General features: G+C 40.2%; 1 protein-coding gene across 8 annotated transcripts in view; it reads left to right on the plus strand.

Annotated features, from left to right (window-relative positions):
• Positions 1 to 19,183, plus strand: part of TTLL5 (tubulin tyrosine ligase like 5) — a 252,183-nt gene that overhangs the window by 69,153 nt on the left and 163,847 nt on the right. For 7 of the 8 annotated variants that reach the window (XM_045822847.1, XM_045822851.1, XM_045822844.1 and 4 more), the window contains 6 exons: positions 2,418 to 2,531; positions 2,810 to 2,901; positions 5,143 to 5,205; positions 11,241 to 11,279; positions 17,251 to 17,408; positions 18,340 to 18,646. In XM_045822847.1, coding sequence (XP_045678803.1) covers positions 2,418 to 2,531; positions 2,810 to 2,901; positions 5,143 to 5,205; positions 11,241 to 11,279; positions 17,251 to 17,408; positions 18,340 to 18,646 — 773 coding nt within the window. The remainder of the gene's footprint in view (positions 1 to 2,417; positions 2,532 to 2,809; positions 2,902 to 5,142; positions 5,206 to 11,240; positions 11,280 to 17,250; positions 17,409 to 18,339; positions 18,647 to 19,183) is intronic. The other variant, XM_045822849.1, reaches the window with a different exon arrangement.

Below are 19,183 nucleotides of genomic sequence, written 5' to 3' on the forward strand. Positions count from 1 at the left end.
AGGGTGGATTTATGTATGTCCTAAGTCTTTGCAGGCCCTTTAAACAAACTCTTCTGAAAATCTGGCAGTTTCCAACCCCCACTGGTTTTTCCAGCCAGAAGTTATGGGGAATTATCTTCCTGGTGCTGGAACCCTGGGACGTGTAGTCTGGCCTGGGGCTGGAACTGCTCACTCCCAAGGTAGCCCTCCTGATTTTTGTCCACGACTTGTGAATGTGGGACTGCCCATTCCACTGCCACCGCCTCTCCACGCCACATTGAATCTCTGCACCTCTCTGCTGTCTCTGCGACTCCACCCCCTCCTACCCGTCTGGATGAATGTAACTTCTTTAAATCCTTGGTTGTCGGACTGCCATACAGCTCAGTTTTCTGATGGTTCTGGTTGGTATTTGCTTTGAGAAATAGTTGTAATTCTCTCTGTGGTCATGTGAAGAGGCAAAGCACGTCTACCTACTCCTCCATCTTGCCCGGAATTCCCTCACTGCCTTCCCTGTCACCTGTGTCTGTAATTTAGATTACATTCCATAATAGTTCATTTCTTTAACAAATATAGGTAGGATTCAGCCAGTGGTCTAGGTTTGTAATGTGTTGTTGCCTATGTATAATACATTTCTCTATACACCAGTTTAGCAGATACTGTGTCGATTTAAAAAAAATTCTCTCATCTCAAATTATTGGAAAGCTGAGATTGGCAAAATGCTTTAGACTTTCTAGCCTGGTATTTTCTAGTAGCTTCTGCAAGGACACTGGAAATCTGGGTAGATTTTTAGAGTGGCATTTGAGATTCCTAGACTTTATTTATTTATTTATATATTTCTATTGTTGTTCAAGTACAGTTATCTCCATTTTCTGCCCACCACTCCCCCCCTCCCTACCCATTTCCACCTCCCACCCTCCATCCTACCCGCTTTGGCTTTGTCCATGTGTCCTTTATACGTGTTCCTTGGTAACCCTTCCCCTTTCCCCCCATTATCCGCCTCCCCTCCCCTGTGGTCACTGTCAGTTTGTTCTTTATTCCCGTGTCTCTGGTTCTGTTTTGCTCTCTTGTTTGTTTTATTGATTAGGTTCCACTTATAGGCAAGATCATATGGTATTTGTCTTTCACCACCTGGCTTAGTTCACTTAGCATAATGCACTTGAGTAGCTACAACTTTTCACATCTCTCTTTCTCTCAGCCTTTTTAATAGTTTAGATGGAAATAAACAGAGAGGTAGAAAACACAAGCTCTGTAGTGTCTCTTGTTTTAAGGGCACTAATTCCATCAAACCAGGACCTCACCATCCTCCTGACCTCAGTAACCCTGACCACCTCCCAAAAGCCCCACCTCTAAACACTATCACACTGGGGGTTAGAGCTTCAGCATGTGAAATCGAGGGGACACAAGCATCCAGCCCATAACAGTGAGTATTTGGTAACATTAGTTACCAAAATACCTTTACATAGGTCTATACAAAGAGAAAAATAAATGCAGTAATAGCTTCTGAAAATGGTACTGCTTCTCTCTGGTCAAAGTTACTGGTAGGAATTTATACTTACATTTCTTGAATTACTTCATATTTTTCCTACTTGGCAGATTTGTCTTATTGCATCAGTCACTTCATCTGTTTAAAGAATAGTCTATTCTCATGTTTTACACTCTCTGACCTCCCATGTTACCTTTATATTTTTCTGTTTCTGTAACCTCCAAGTCAGATGTCTTGTTCTTAGGTGACGTTCCCGATCACCGTTCAGAAAGGGAAATAGCGTAGATTATTTGGGGGATCCATGACGTACACAGCACATTGTTTTTATCTTTGTGGGGTTCCCAGGGCTGTCATCCTTGATCCCAGTTTCTGAAAGTCCAGCAGCCTATGTGTTCCTCAGGTTGTAGCCTTGTGGTCACAGCTCTTTTATGTGTCACCGATGGCCCTCGTCTCACTGTCTTCTCCCTCAAGTTCTAAAACACCTCGTAGCCCGACTTCTTCACCTGGGCCAGTACAGATTTCTCATTGTTTTCCGTCTTACGTCTCACTTCTGTTCTTCCTTCTCTGGTGCTGAAAAGAATATAGTACTGAAATAAACACAGTTTTACACCGAGGGTTTTTTCCCACCTTCCTGAAAATATTCCATGTATTCTAAACCGAGTTTAGTAGTACTAGCTTCGAAAGACGTGTGGGCATCTTTTCTTTTCTTCCTGCTCATTTCTCTCAGCCCGTGGTAGCTTCCTGCTCTTCTGTCTTCTCCTTGCCTTTGAGTTTACGGGCTTCCATCTGTTTCCTAGGGTTTCGAGTTAAGGGACTAATTACAGAAAATGGGCTTTGGACTTGAGCTTACGCATATTTGGAAAGATAATGATATTGGGGCACTGAATACAAGGAAATGAAGAAAGATAATGAAGAGGTTTTTTGTGTTTTTGTTTTTGTTTCTCCTTCTTTGTAGCGTTCCCGTCCGCACTCTGCCAGCGATGCGGAGATGAAGAACCTTGTGGGCTCCGCCCGGGAGAAGATGCCGGGAAAGTTAGGTGGTTCTGTGCTTGGTCTTTCCATGGAGGAGGTAAAGATAACTCCATTTCATGCTTTCGTGGGTTAACACGGGGCTTAGTGGGAATTAGCAAGTTACTAATAATATTCATGACCAACTCCTGTGTTATACTGAAAAGAGAAAGACTCAACATGAGGGGAACCTCTTCTCAGGAAACAGCATCTTAAATGTAATTAGTTCTTCCTCGTGCTTTTCCATATTCTTGGGTCATAGCTCCCTCCTGTCCGATGACCACGTGGATTCCAGTCTTCAGAATAGGTGCTCATCTTGTTTTCTCTTTCTCCACGTAGATCAGAGTTTTGCGGAGGGTGAAGGAAGAGAATGATCGGAGAGGTGGATTTATTCGCATATTCCCCACATCAGAGACATGGGAAATATATGGGTGAGGTGACTACCTTTTTTTTTTTTTTACTTAAATCTGTACCTCAGGTCCACACAGTTGGAGAAAGTGTGACATATGCCATCATTGCTTCCCACGTGATGCCTTTCTCATTTTGTTTATAAATTTTGTGTTACCAACACCTTGTTTTGAAAAAATATTGTTTTATCTTCTATATGTGTGCCTAGACAATATGTTGTTTGTTTTTAGTCATTGAGATCTGCTGTACATGCAATAAAATGCACCCATTTTAAGTGTACGGTTTGATGATGAGTTTTAACAAATATGTGAACACTAACTTAACCATTGCTAGCTATCTCCACAGTCAAGATACAGAACGTGTCCATCACCTCCAGAAGCCCCTCAAGCCCCTTTAAAGTCAGTCAGTCCCCCTCATTTCCTCAAGTACGAGACATATACTGATCTGCTTTATGGTACTCTAGTTTTGCTAGGATTTCATGTAAATGGAATCATACAATATATAGTCTTTGGCATCTGGAGTTTTTTGTTTGGTGCAGTGTTTTTGAGATTTATTCATGCTGTTTAAAGTAATAGTTCATTCCTTATTTTCATTATGTACTGTTTCAGTAGATGAGTATACCACAATTTGTTGATTCATTCAACTGTTGTGGATCATTGGGTTGTGTCTAGTTTGGGGCTATTATGGAGCAAGCTGCTATGAACATACATGTACAAGCCTCTGTATGGATATATGATTTTATTTCTCTTGGATAAATACCTAGGAATAGAAAAGGTGGGTCACATGATAAGGAATAAAGGATAGTACGTAGTACCATTTTACATTTTATCAGTATTCCAGTTGCTCCCCATCCTTGCCAACACTTGTTATTGTCAGGCTTTCAATTTTAGGCATTTTAGTGGTAGCATATCTCTATGGTTTCAACTCACTTTTCTCTGGATAATGATATTGAGCATTCATGTACTATTGGCTATTTGTGTGTCTTTTTTTCCATTTTAAATTTAGTATTGTTTAATCTTTTCATTATTTTGTTATAAGGTACTTTTGATTCAAGTCCTTTCTCAGATATTTATATTGTGAATATTTTCTTCAAGCCTGTGGCCAGATTTTTCACTTTTGTAACAGTGGCTTCTAAAGAACAGAAGTTTAAAATTCCAGTGAAGTGTAGTTGTCTACGTTTTTATTAATGTATATTTATTGAGTGTTAGCCAAGGGTCTATCACTTTGCTTGGTGCCTTGGAGTATAAAACAAATATTACATGGGATCTCTGAGAGTTAACAGTATGATTATGGAGAAGTTATTTCTACATAAAGTAAAAATAGCTCAGGTTTCTGTAGATCCATGTAGTTATAATGTACTTTGTACGTGCTGTTGTTATTCTCATTTTAACAGTGAGGGAAGTAAGGGTCAGTACAGTGATGTGACTTGTTTGTGATGTCACAATGGGGCTTGAGTCAAAGATTTTGACTCTAGATCCTGCCTTTCTCCTGCTTCATCATGCTGTTGTCCGAGAAGAAACATTTTACTCCGTGAGACAGTGTGCGGCTGGCCCTTCAGACGCGCAGTAAAGGCCAGCAAGGTTCAGACATGGGCACCCCTGTGGGCTTGGAACGGTCCTGTTGGGAGGGCTTCATGCAGCAGGGTGGCCTTGAGTTGCTTCTGGAGGAATAGATGTTGAGTGATGTCCAGATGGAAGCAAAAGGACCAGTGGGAGGTGTGGTGTGAGAGGGTGTAAGGAGACTTGTCAGGTCACGCTGCAGGGTCCGTTCCGCGGAACTCTGGGGACAAAGTGTGAGTGAACTGGTGGTGTAGGTCATTCACCTTTGGAAAGCTTGGAGGAGAAAGCGCATGCCTCCAGCAAGAGGCATCAGGGAGCCATTGAAATCTTTTTGAGGAGTACCTTGATGGAACAATCTTCTGTCTACATTTTCACGTTCTTACACCCCCATTCCCTGCTTCATCTGACTTTTTTCCCCAGCTATGTGATTTTTTTGGTGGCTGTTTTCTTTTTTACTTTTCAGTTTTATTTTCTGAATGCAGTATGTCACCTTTTAGTAATCCAGGAAATTCTGCCTTATTTTCTAAATTAAGTCCTCTATTCATTTTATTATATTTGCTACTATAGTATTTTATCATTTTAACTGGAGCAATGCCTCCTCTTTGCCACTTTAGAAACAGTGCATTAGAAACCTGTGGTTTTATTTCTGCATTTTCTGTCTTCCACAAGCTTCAGAAATAACCGGTTTCTTTCTTTGTCTTTCAGGTCCTACCTTGAACACAAGACCTCCATGAACTATATGCTGGCAACACGTCTCTTCCAGGACAGGTAGGGATTTGCTATTCTTACAAATTTGGTAGGACTAGATCATAAAATTGGGAAATAGTACATGCAAATGAAGGAGGAAGCTTTACAAAAGTCTTTGTGTAAAATCTTTGATAGAAAAGGCCTTGAAGAAAATATGACATAACTCATTTTTCCAGAATTCCTTCACTCCCAGCATTTTGTAATGTTTCTAGAAGCTGAGAATGTTAAACTAATTGAGCTGCTTTTACGTAGAGTGTTTATCTACTGACAAATATGCCTTTTTATTAATATATTTATTGGGAGTGAACCAAGTATGTAGCATATTGCTTGGTGCTTTGGAATATAAAGCAAATATTAGATGGGATTAAAGCATAACGATGTATGAATTTTAAAAGTTAAACCATTAAGATCTTTAAATAATCTTAATGGGCACTCTAAACTTTATCCTCTTTAAAGGAAGGCCCTTATTTGGTGCTTTTTTACTTTAGACAGCATGTAGCAGACATGATCGTCTGTTTTCCCAGACTAAAGAGATTAGCGTGATCAGATTAGAAAAGGTGGAGGGGAGGTAATTCACAAAATAAATACACTGAGAATTGTAAGAAATGACAACTGATAACCTCAATACAAGGGGAAATAGGGGGAGATGATGGAAAACAGACATTGGAATTCAAGCAGCACGGCAATCACAAGACGGCTTGGTCCCACATGCTTTTGCTGCCCCCGAGACATAGCTGCAGCACAGTGCCGCTCGGTGACTGACTCCCAAAATACGGTGCCTTTGTCATTTAGGGAACCTATATTAGATGTAGGGTACATGTCCCTTTTTGCAGGATTCTTAAAATAGAACCCAGATTTCAGCCATTTCTTGCAATTTCATGATCTGTTATCAGGAAATGTACGGGATTTGCAATTTCTCTCTGTAAATTTGTAGTTATTACCATTGATTAATTATACTGTGCAGCTTCTAATGAAATCTTCAGATTTACTTAGAAAACATAGGAGCTCTGTTTTTTATGAGGCTCTTCTATCTTTAGAGTTCATATATTTTACGAAGATGTGTTTTGGTGTGTTACTTTGCACCATTTTGGTTTTGTAGTGCATGAGTCCTTTCAGCTGGAAGATTTAAGTCTTTGAACTGTAGGAAATACACAGTCTTTCCTGTCCTTGTGGAACTTCTGTTAGATTGGGTCTTATGCAGTGTCCTCCGTAGTTCTTCTCTGTTTCTCATACTTTTGTCATCGTCTCTTAGCTTTAAATGCTGACAGACTCTTTGAGCTTTGCCTCTTAAAACTCCAATAAATCAGCCCTGGCTGGTGTAGCTCAGTGGATTGAGCACGGGCTGCGAACCAAAGTGTCGCAGGTTCAATTCCCAGTCAGGGTACATGCCTGGGTTGCAGGCTATAACCCCCAGCAACCGCACATTGATGTTTCTCTCTCTTTCTCCTTCCCATCCCCCTCTAAAAATAAATAAATAAAATATTTTTTAAAAAACCTCCAATAAATCTGAACTCTGAAAACCTTCAGCCTTATCCATTTTGTTATTTAAGACTAGCAAAGAAGAGGGTTGTTCAATTTATTTAGGCAAGTATGATTTTAATCTCAAAGATTCGTTTTTGCTTTCTGACTAGTCCTCATAGTTTACGGATGTAGTATCTTTTCACATCTCTTTGACTGTCTTGATTAGTTTGTTTTATGTTTTTTTTCTGGTTTTTCTTTTTTCTTTTTTTGCATTGTATTTAATTCTTCCGGATTAGTACTGATTGTTCATGCCCTTCTTTGTAGTTTATATGTTATAAGTCCTCCAGTATTTGGTGGTCTTTGGTGTCCAGTCATGGTTATGAGTGATGGACGGGCTGCTTGGGGTGGGCAGGGTGCCGGGGCTTCCTCCCAGGCCGCTGGGGTCTGTCTCTGCGCTGCCCTGGACTCTGTGCTCCAGGCCAGGCCTTCCCTCCAGGGAGAAGGAAGCCGGAGCACCACAGTAGCCAAAAACAGGAAGCATTCTCCTAGGGGTATCATACAGTAAAAAAACTTGAGATATAATAATGTGTGTGCTTTTTTTATTAACACATTTAATAACAAGACCTAGCAGTGGGTCTAATAACCATCATAATTTCAAAAGCATAAGTGTTGGCAATATTTTGAGATACCTGCTAGCAACTCTAAAGTAATATGAAAAAATGTTAATTCTATTGCTAATGACATCACACTAATACTACAGAGGATGGTTTCCTACATGTATGTAAAGGAAATGCCAAATTTCAGTTAAGAAGATTACTGTTTTTCTCTATCCACTCCCCGAATTCTTTCTTCAGGCTGTACTTAACACTTCTGTATTCTGAAGACTTGGAATAAAAAATAAAACAAAACCAAACACTGAATTTCCCTGTTTAGCAAAGAAAGCCCTCATGATCTCCATTTCCCCACACAGCCCAGGGCCAGCCAGACCAGCTGCTTGCCCTTTAGTGCCTCTTTGCCTTGCACACTCCCGTCCCTTAGAATGACCTTCAGTCCACCCTTCCATCCTTTTTTTTTTTTAATGCAAAATGATTTTTTTTAGCTTGACAAGGGGTTTCTTCTAGAAAGGAAAATTTGGTTTAACATTTGAAATTGAATCAACATATTTCACCATATTAACAAAATAAAAGAGATACAATACCCATTCATGGGAAAACTATTGCAAAGTAAAAGAAATCTTTGTTAACCAGAAAAAAATATCTGCAAAAAGCTTAGAGCAAGAGTGACACTTGATATTTGCTGAAAACTTTTCTCTGAGATTGGGTACGGAACACAAGTTTTAGACTCAGTCATGTAACTGTTCATACTAATAGAATTAGATCTCATTAGGAAAGTCAATCGAGCTCTGCAAATTAGCATTGCAAATTCAAAAACCAGGAAAAAATAACGAGAATAATCATTTATGTGTTCTTTAAAACTAAGATTAGAAGGGTTACTTTTTCTTATAGCAAGATATTTAGTAAAATTAAAGATGTTTTGGATTCCTACTACTTCTGAATTTTCTAGCATTTTGTCCTTTTTTTTCTGTTAGAAGAAGAGAGTATTTCTCTTGTCACTAAATCTTTTTTTTTTACATTTTTTAGATTTTATTTATTTATTTTCAGAGAGAGGGGAAGGGAGAAAGAGAGGGAGAGAAACATCAGTGTGTGGTTGCCTCTCATGTGCCTCCTACTGGGGACCTGTCCTGCAGCCCAGGCATGTGTCCGGGCTGGGAATCGAACTGGCGGCCCTCTGGTTCATAGGCTGGCACTCAATCCGCTGAGCCACACCTGCCAGGGCTCACTAAATGTTTATATTTTTAAAATTCTACCTCCCACGTGTACCTTATGTTTTTGAAGTTTCACATTGCTATCTATATCTTTCTCATCATTAACAACAATTTTATGATCTAAGCCAGGGGTGTCCAACGCATTTTCACTGGAGGCCACATCAGCCTCACGGTTGCCTTCAAAGGGTTGAGAGTGTAAATTCAACTCCTTAACAGTTAAAGAGTTGTTATATTTATACAGTTCTAAACTTATTTCAGCCCTTTGAAGGCAACCGTGAGGCTGATGTGGCCCCTGGTGAAAATGAGTTTGACACCTCTGATAAGCTAAGGTAATAGTGATACAAATTTCTTATCCATTATAAACTAGGTGTATTTTTATTAGCTTATTTAAAAGGTAAGTGATTCAGTCAATTCAGTTTTTCTGAATCTTTGATCTATTTTATCTAACTACCTGGTAAGTTAAGTAGCAGTACTTATGACTACTTTTTCTCAGTCCATGTGTGTCTCTAGTTGGCATAATTGTTCAGGAAGCAGTCTTGGGCATTTCTGAGGAGCTTGTTTTTATAAGTTGTGGGTTAGGCAAGCACCTGTGAAGTAACCTAATGGAATGATGCCCTGAAATATCGTCTGGTTTTCCAAATTTTTGTGTTCAGTAGCTGCGCTTCTCCGTGATAACCTTTCATGTGGTATAATTTAGAGTTACGGCCTTCAAGTTATTCCAACATTCTGTCTAAGTGAGTGAAGAGGCCACTCCATGTTGCTGCGCGTGATGGGCAACAGATTGGAGAGTCTGCGCAGGCGTTCAGAGAGGAAGTGCCACGTGCTTTTATGAAGCTGATAGAAGGAAGTCTCACTCCCTGACTTCCTGGGTAAAATGTTAGCTTTCCTTCAAAGGAGCCGCTCACAAGTGGCACCGAGTGAGGTGCACTGGGCCAAGCCCTAGCTGCTCCCCACTTCTTCCCACTAATCGTGGGGACTGGCACAGCCGGTGCTGCTACTGCCGATACACTCATCTCTGAACTTTTTTTCTAGATGTGTCCTGCATCCTCTTACCCAGACTAGGAGGAAGTTCTCCTAGCCCTTTTTATCCCTCAGTCTGATTTAGATTCCCATGTTCGATAATAATTGCCTGTTTACTGGGCAGTCTGCTTCACAGGTTGACTTATAAGAGTGAATATTTTGGTATGTTTATTTTTGTCAGTATCAGGAATCTACCACATGGTAGGCACACACACAAAAACAGGCATCGGAAAAATGGAAACATTGAAATTGCTTATTGCAAGCCCTGGCGTCTTCCAGTAAGTCTGTTCTCTTCAGTCTGGATTGATGTTTTCTCTCCTGCAGACTCCATTGTATTATTGTCAGAACTTCTTTCAAACTAATTCTTTAATCATTTCTTTAAGTTAATTTTGTCTGCCTTTCCTGCTCTCCCTCACTCCTCCTTCACCTACCTGCCCTGCCCTGCCCTGGCAACAGTGTTTCCTATACTTTATTACAGGATGGCTGTGCTTCTAACCCTGTCACGTAGTAATGCCTGGGGGTCTTGCAAACCATATTTCTCTCCTGGCCCTACCCCCGGACTGAAGTATTAGTGCTTACTAAAAAGCTGCCTAGGAGACACTAATGTGAAGCCATGATTGCAAATTAGTGGAGAAAACCATTATCTGATGAAAGTTTAAAGCATCTTAAGACTCTCTGATGACAGTGTGGCAATACCAGGACATTAGCCTGAATAGAAGACGAGAGAAGGGAAAGACAAAACATTTTGGTGAAGACTAACTTTCACTTGATTTTTCTATAGATACTAAATCTTGGTATTGATTGTATCTATGTCTTTAAAAAAAAAAACACCCAATACCAAAGGCTACCTGTTGTGCGGTTTCATTAATGTAACATACTGAAATGGTACACCTTTAGAGTGGAGAGCAGATTACAGGGAGTGGGGGGGCGGGGCCAGGTGAGAGGTGTGTGTCATAAAAGGGTAACACGGGGGATCCTTATGGTGATGGAACTGTCGGTCATCTTGTCCGTGGTGTGGGATACATCAGCTTGCACCCAGGTAAAATTGTGCTGGACTAAATGAGCACATTTACAAATGAGTACAAGTAACACTGGGGAAACTTTGAAAAGAGTGTTAGGTGAAAGGAAATTGAATGAGGAGAAAATATTTTTAAAGAAAAACAGAAGCCAATTTAAACATGAATGGCATTCACTTCCTGTGGTTAGAGCGATGGAGAGCATCACTTGTGGGAAATCTGCTTCTCGTGAGCAGCTTTTTGAACTTATGAGAACTGCGATTGGTTTCTTCTCCCCACACAGTTCATTGAAAGTATGTAAGAACTGGACTGGGAGACCTAAGCCCCGGGTTCAAATTTAAACCTATTAAGCTCCAACCTTGGGCTTGTCACAAAATGTCTCTTTATAAATGGGGCTAATAATAACCTCCTTCACACGACTGTTATGAAGAATAATGTGACTTAATTTGTGATTAGATGTATACAAGCAAGTGATTGTTAGGATTTTTCTCTAGAATTCATTGATTCTATCCCTTTTACGCTTTACTGATCCTCCCTCAAGCTCAGGGTACTCTATCTGTTTTCTCAGCATGCTCTCGATTCATCTCTCTGCTTCTCCCCCAGGCTGCCCTCCGTGGCATAATTCCACACTGAATCTCTGCAGTGCATATTGCAGGTGTGTGTGTGTGCATGCGTGTGTGAACTCAGGAAAGAATATGTGCGCTCTAACCCACTTGTCCTTTCTGCTCCTGTAGGGGAAACCCAAGAAGAAGCTTATTGGCAGGAAGAACACGGTAACTGACTTTTAAAAGTTGAGCAATTTCTTACATGAGCATAATATGTGACTATGCACAGACTGAGCATGATACTTCATATAACTGTTTTCAGTTTGGCTCAGCCTGAGTTGTAACATAAAAATATTTTCTATTGAAACGCTATTCTGTGGCTACTTTTTACAAACGAAGTTTGAGATTTATGTACTTATAACTACGGGTATATCATTTCAACTGATAATAATAGTATTCATATATTTGGCAATGAGAGAGACCAGAGTATTAATGAAAGTTCAAGTATACTCACGTTAGATTCAAATAAGAGGTTATGTTTTGGCTTTGACATACCTTGGTCTCTGCGCCTTACGGGATTGAATACAACCGTTTCCACTTTGCCACGGAACTAAAAGTATGCAGAGTAGCTGTGGCTGTTCATGTTTGGCAGAGCAGAGAAAGGTCTCAGGAGGAGGACTAGGGTGGCCTTACGCCCCTGAAGACTCCAACCACAGCAAAAACTCCTAACCCTTAGCACCCTCTGATCGGAGACGCTGCATCCGTCCCTTCATTCTGTGTCTCTTCAAAAAGCAGAATGAGAACATCTAGCTTTTTGTTCTACATTTGAAAACTTTGTGTCTCATCCAGATCTGCTGAAGCATAAATCTGTGTTTCCTTTAAAAAACGAAAACTAGGGATTGCCGCTAAAGAAAAACTGAGAAAAATCGAGCTTGTTTCCTAGATGAAAGTCACACTTAGTTTGTAAGTTTCCTCCAGTTTTTAGTCAAGGAATGTGCTTTCTAGAGCATTTGCTATTAATTTGGAAACTAAAAAAAAACAAAACAAGAAGAAAGATAAAATATTAAACAATAAGAATATTTAAAGATCAATGAGTTCTATCTTTTGTTCACTGTCTGCCACTCATGGTACACGGCCCCCAGCAGGGCTGTCTGGGTGGTGCACAGGTGCGAGCACACGGAGGTGGTGTGACAGGCCGTGTGCCGGGGCACGGAACAAGTCTCAGGACATGGAAAAGGATGAAAGTGACCACAGTAGACCACAATAGAATTCTCCTTGACCACAGTAGAATTAGAAATCAGCAGCAGTAGAAAATCTCTGAATATTTAGTAATTGAACAACACATTTCTGAATAATCCATGGGTGAAGGAAGAAACCATGAAGGAAATTAGAAAAATTTTGAACTGAATGATAATAAAATATAAAATTAAAATGTGGGGGATGCAGCTAAGGGAGTGTTTTAAGGGAAATTTACATCTTCAAGAGCTCATATTAGAAAACAGAGGCCTAAATCACTGATCTAATGTCCCTTTTATGAAACTGGGAAAAGAAGAGTTACCCAAAGTAAGTAGGAAAAAGGAAACAATAAAGGGCAGATATCAAATAAATTTTTTTTTAAACACCAAACAATAAATAAAAAATAAAATAAAATAATTTTTATTGGTATGGTAGCAGAATTGATCGACTCGTATGCAGACTGATCTAGGAAAGAAACAGAGAACACTGATCACCAGTACGGGATAGGGAGGAGGGATATCAGTGTAGATCCTACAGACGTACAGAAAAGGGAATATTATTAACGACCTCGTTCCACTGCTTTGACAACTTAAATGAAATGTCTGAATTCCTTGTGGGGAGGGAACACTGCTGTAAGCCAAAATAAAAATTTTGAATAACCTTATATATATTCGGAATATTGACTTTGTAATCAAAAGTTTCCTTCCTACACAGAAAACTCCAGGCCCAGTAGTTTCACTGGTAACCTCTCAAAACTATTGGAGGAAGAATACTGGTCTCACACAAACTCTTTCAAAAGTCTGCGAAGGGACACCTCCCAGTTGGTTTTATGATGCCAGCATATCTGTGACATCCAAATGTGACAGACATTTAAAAAAGTCACAGGCTAATGTCTTCATGAATATAGACACAGAATCTCTTAAAAGAATATTAGCAATATTAGTATATAAAAAATAATAATACATTTGACTAAAGTGAGTTTTTTTGAGCAATACAAGGTTAGTTTGACATTTGATTAGTCAATATCATGTATCATATTAAATAAAGGAAAAAACCCAGATGATCACTTTATTAGCTGCAGAAGGAAAGACAGAGGGAGGGAGAGAGAAGCATCTGATGAAATCTAATGCATTTCTGAGAAAAACTCTTAGCAAATCAGAGGGGGACTTTTTTAATCTGACAAAGGCTTTCTATGAAAAAACTATTTCTAACATTACTGAATGGTGAAATATTGAAGACTCTCCCCCTCTGAATAGTAGTAAGATGTCCACTCTCACCACACATACTTCTTTGGTATTAGAGGTCCTAAGCAGTATAATAAAGCAGAAAAAGAAATAAAAGGCTTGTACATGGGAAAAGAGGAAGTTAAGTGTCTGTGTCCTTGGGTGACATGATCAGGTCAGTAGAAATCCCGAGGTATCCACAGAATATCAGAACACACAGCTACGCTCAGCAAGGTCTTGGGATACAAGGTCCGTGTACTAAAAAAAATTTGATATACTAGCAATAAATAATTGAAAAGTGAAATTTAAAATTCTATGTATAATAACATTTTAAAATACAAAATTCTTAGGGATAAATTTACAACATATATTTATCCAGTAAAAGCTACTAAATATATTGAAAAAGATTTAAAAAGATCTAAATAAGTGAAGAGACTTAATATTGTAAATATTAAGAATATTGGAGAATATCCATTCTTTCCAAATTAGTCTAAAGACCCAGTGCAGTCCCAATTATTAGTTTAGTGGATTTTTTTTGGTAGAAATTGACTGACCTTTTTTTTCTATTTACCTGGAAATGAAAGAACTTAGAATCTCCAAGGTAATCTTGGAAAAGACTCGAAGTATCTGACTTACAGAAATTCTGTAATGCAGTAGTGATCAGAACTGTGGCACATTGATCATTGGAACAGAATAAAGAACTCATTAATAGGCTAATATCTATATGGTTATTTAACTTTTAAACCAAAGGCTTAAAGCAAACCAGTGGGGAAAGGAAACTTGAACAAGCAAACCAGTGGGGAAAGGAAACTTGAACAAACGGGGCCGATAGTTTTAAACATGAGATTCAGCCCCTGCCTCTCAAAAATTAGAGATGATTCAGACAGAAACACAAAAGCTTTTACTCTAAAACTTCTTAAGGAAAATACCTGTGACTTTGGGTTTGGCAGAAGTTTTTAGACATGACACAGAAAGCAATAAACAAAATAAGGAAAAAAATGATAAGCTCAATTTTCTCAAAATTAAAAACTTTTGTTTATCATAAGATACTGGTAAGAAAATGCCCAGGCCGGCCATCGAAAGGAAGACCTGTGACTAGCCCTGTGCCCGCGACAGTGTGCTTAGTACCTCATTCGTTATCAGAGAATTGCAGATTAAGTCCTGAGGTATCACTGAACACCCAGTAGAATGGGTAGAATTGTATCAAATCATCGTTGTACATTTTAACTGTCTTACAATTTTATTTGTGAATTATACTTCAGTAAATGTGGTGGTGGAGGAATGACTGACAACATTAAATGGTGAGGATATGGGGCTAGTGGGACTCTCATGGACTGTCATTGGCGATATAAACTGGAACGAGCACTGTAGAAAGAGTCTGGCTGTGTGTTAGAAAGCCTGGAAAATTTCACTTGGAGATCTTGACCCAGGAGAAGTGAAAAATGTAACCACAAAATAACTGCACAGAAATGTTTACAGCCACTTCATTCGTAATATTCCAAAACTGGAAACAACCTAATGTCTAGCAACGGGAGAGTGGGAGAACTGTGAATTACTCATGCAACAGACTAATCCTCAGGAATCAAAAGGGACCAACCAACAGTGATGCCTACAACATGGATGAATCTCAAAACCGTGCTGTATGAAAGGAAGCTTACACACCAGAGTTCCTACTGTACGATTTCACTGTCATGAAGTTCTAGAGCAGGCACACCACCTAAGTAGGTGGCAGAGACCTTTCAAACAGTGGGTTTCTTTGGGAGTGTGACCGGGATAGGCTGGGAAGGGCCACGAGACACTCTGAGGGGACGGTAATGGCATCTGTCATCACTCAGCAGCTGGAAATTTAATATTTGGGTATTTCACTGTGTATAGTTTCTAGGTCACCACAAATGCCCCCAAACTCAAAACAAACATTGAACTCTGCGTGATGATAGGCATGTTGAAGTGCCTCGGAGTGAAATGCACTGATGTCTATGTCCAACTTTGAAATGCTTTAAAAATTAGATGGATTGGTGGGTGGATAGAAGAATGGGAGATTGTATATACATTTGATGAAACAAATGCAGTAAAATATTCATCGTGGGAATTAGGCAGTGGGTAAAAATGGGTATTCACTATATGATTTTTACACTTTTCTGTTCATTTAAATATTTTTATGATAGTTGACAAAATAAAATGAGGTGGATGTAGCTACAAGGTATTACAACTTATTTGCAGGGAATTCAGCTGTTTATTAATTTGAAAATATTAGTACCCCGTGATCAACAAGACAGGCCCTTCTGTTGATCAGATTCACATTTTCCTCGGCATTTCCTGCCTTCTTCCCTTGTGCTAGTTAGGGTTTATGTGTCTCTTCAGGGTTTCTTAGAAGCTTATGGTTATTACTTTAAAATATCAGATTTGTTTCATTTTCCTTGTTACTTAATTGACTAAAAGATGTATTGTCACAACTCTGTATGTGTATGTGAGAGAAGGTAGGGCAGAGTTCAGTTATGGGGAGTGTCATAAGCTGATTTTGAAATATTTCTGAAGTTCATTAATTTGCTTCCCGTTTCTGGCCCTGATGTCAGGATCTTCCCTGTTCTGGACCCAATTTCCTGCCCTGGCGAGAAGGCCTCCAAAAGATTTACATAATATTCTGTTCGCCCACCCAGAAATCCCTAAAAGTCCTAAATAGACCAAAAGAGACAACCTTTTCATTGAACTCAGAGACTGAAAACTTCCAGAGAAATGAGGACGATTGTTGGACCTCAAAGGGAATATACTTTGATTTCTAGAAAGTTCGGGAGGGAGCGTTCAAAGCTAGTATTTTCAGACACTAGCTGCTTTTCTGGCCCAACGACCGAACACCCTCAATCTCTCTGGTTACCCAGTTACCTCTGCTGCCTCGTACTCATCCGGTCCTTGTGTGGATTGGACTCGATGCCTGTCACTCCAGTAATTCATGGTTTACTTGAATGCCTGACGTAGCTGCTGCCACCCCTCTCCCCGTCCCACTTCCCATTCATGTGGTGATTGAACGTGGCCTTGTCCTGCACCTGCCGCCTGCCCTTCCCTGTGTCTCCGACTGACTCCTGACCTGCACTCAACACCTGAAGGGTCCCTGCCGCTTTTCCCCATCTATTCCTGTGACCAAGTAGCTTCTGAGGGAGGAGTTCCTCATGGTGGAATGGTTGAGACTTGGTGCGTCCCAAGGTCCTGGTGATGTTTTACTAAGACACTTGCCCTGTGAGTCTCAGTCAGCCCCGTGCTAGCATGTTCACAGGTGATCGGCCCCTCCTCCCCTGGTCGCCACCTCTGCTGTGTTCACTAAATGTTGTACCTTCAAAATAATATTTGTATAATTCTAAGGTATAATGAATAGCAATAAAATAATACCTCTAGCCACAACCTAGCCTGAGAATTAAAATGTTACCAGTATCACTCAGTCATTTTTAAAGTATAAGGTATTGGATAGCACTTTGTGATCTCTGCAATAAATAGTTGGAATTACCGAATTCTTAATACTTAAACGTTGTCTTCGGCTATATTTTGGTTCAGAACATTTAACACATTCAGACAGGCCATTAGTGAAGTTTTAATGTAGATTCCAGTATTTCGATTCATCCGTCAAACCTTTTAGAATTCGCTAGATTACCTAGCGTGCATTCCCAGTCTGTCGTTATCACAGATGTCTGTCAAGCTTAGTCTTGGAATATAGGGGAGGACTTTCTGAGTTTTTTTTTTTTTTCCCATAGAACAACTACAGATGGAGCGCCGGAACTGAAGGTAGAGAGTATGAACTCAAAAGCCAAGTTGCACGCTGCTCTCTATGAGAGGAAGCTCTTGTCTTTGGAGGTGCGGAAGCGTAGGCGACGGAATGGGAAGCCAAGGGCCACGAGGCCAAAGTACCCAGGTACGTGCGGGGTGGGGGGCTGTCCCCGGAGTCCCGGACCTGGGCCCTGCCATCTGATTTAATCATCTTCTTAACACTCGATGAACCAGAACCTCCCTGACCACATGCCCTTGATTTTTTGTATATTCCTTCATCTCTGAAACTGAAAATCAAAAGGATTATAAGTCTTAAACCTTCCACTCTATAATATTTGTATTGAATATCCAAAGCACACACATTGTGGCTTTTGCTTGTATTTCAGCATCATATAATACCTGATGCTTTAGAAATAGCATTGGCTGAAGTTTAATCGAATCCTGAGCATTATTGTTCGGATTTTTCATGATTAGATATTAAGTCCAGTTTATCCTTTGACATCGGTAAGTGTTGTAAATATTTTAAACACAAACAGATGAAGGCAAATTTATTGTTTCTCCAAACTCCCCCCTATATGCTTGCCACGGACTACCTGGCTGACTTTCTTGTCCTCCGTCCTTCATTCGCTGAGCACCTCTGTCAGTCACACTGGTCACTGGGGTGTCGCTGGTCAATAAGTATTTGGCCCTTGTTCTCACAGACCTTCCAAGGCAGAGAAGGAGAAGGATGATGAATAAACACAGTAGAGAAGGACACTCCCTTGCTCTTTGTACATTCATGAAAAGTGCCCTTCTAAAAATCTCTGACACATTCTAGAGGATACTGAGATTTTTTTTGCCTTAAGGTGTGAGAGAGCTGTTGGTATGATGATGAGAAACATCAGCTGTGATGAAGATGGTCACTAGGTCTTTAGAATACCTAAGATTGGAGAGTGACATGTGTATGCCCTTATTTCTGTGTGTTATGTGTGGTCTGATTTAGGTGTGGGTTTTTATTAAAAAGATAAAAGGAAGGTATTGGGAGAGAGGAAAATTTAATCCTTTTTTCAGCAACATTAGTGATTCTTCGCATTTAGTGATTACCCAACCAGCTGAAATGAATGTAAAAACTGAGACAGACAGTGAAGAGGAGGAAGAAGTCGCACTGGACAATGAAGATGAAGAACAGGAAGCTTCCCAGGAGGAGTTTGCAGGGTCCCTTGGAGAAAATCAAGCCAAATACACATCCTCATTGACCATTATGGTAGAAAATTCACCCAAAAAAAAAGCCGTGAAAGTTCCTGAATGGACTAATAAAGGTGAACAGTGCTGCAAGATTGAGCCTCAGGAGCCAGAACCAAAATTTAACCTGATACAGATTCTGCAAGATAATGGCAATCTTAGGTATGTACCTTTTGCAATTATAATAGTAACATTGGTAACTGCTACCTTGTACTGTGTACCATCCACTGTGCTGGTGGCTGTACAGCCACTTTCCATTTCTCACTCACAGCAGTCCTGGGAAGGGATGCCTGCGATTTTATATTTTTATTAAGGAAGCCGAGTCTTGGAGAGTTGACTTGTCCCAGGTATAGAGCTGTGATGCAAACCCAGGCCTCACTGGCTGGAGGAGTACCTGTTGGGGTTTGGAGTCTGTCACCAAGAACACAGGGGGCCTGAGACAAGGAGCTCAAGCAGCTTGTGGTTTAGTATGGGGACACTTCAGGAACGGCGGCTATGACCCCAGTGTGGACAAAGTCCTCTTAGGACACAGAAGGAGGGCTGATTGGTCTTGCTTGGGAAGGCTAGAGAGACATCAGGGAGGAAGCAGTATTTGAACCAGGCTTTGCATGGTGAGTGGGATTTCAGGAGGTTCGGGAGGTACCAGCTCAGTGTGGGAGCGCCCGCGGAGGAAACGAAGACACGGGGGTGTGACAGCAC

The sequence above is a fragment of the Phyllostomus hastatus genome, unplaced genomic scaffold (assembly GCF_019186645.2).
Source record: "Phyllostomus hastatus isolate PE091 unplaced genomic scaffold, TTU_PhHast_1.1 phas_scaffold_501, whole genome shotgun sequence".
In the NCBI taxonomy this organism is placed as follows: domain Eukaryota; kingdom Metazoa; phylum Chordata; class Mammalia; order Chiroptera; family Phyllostomidae; genus Phyllostomus; species Phyllostomus hastatus.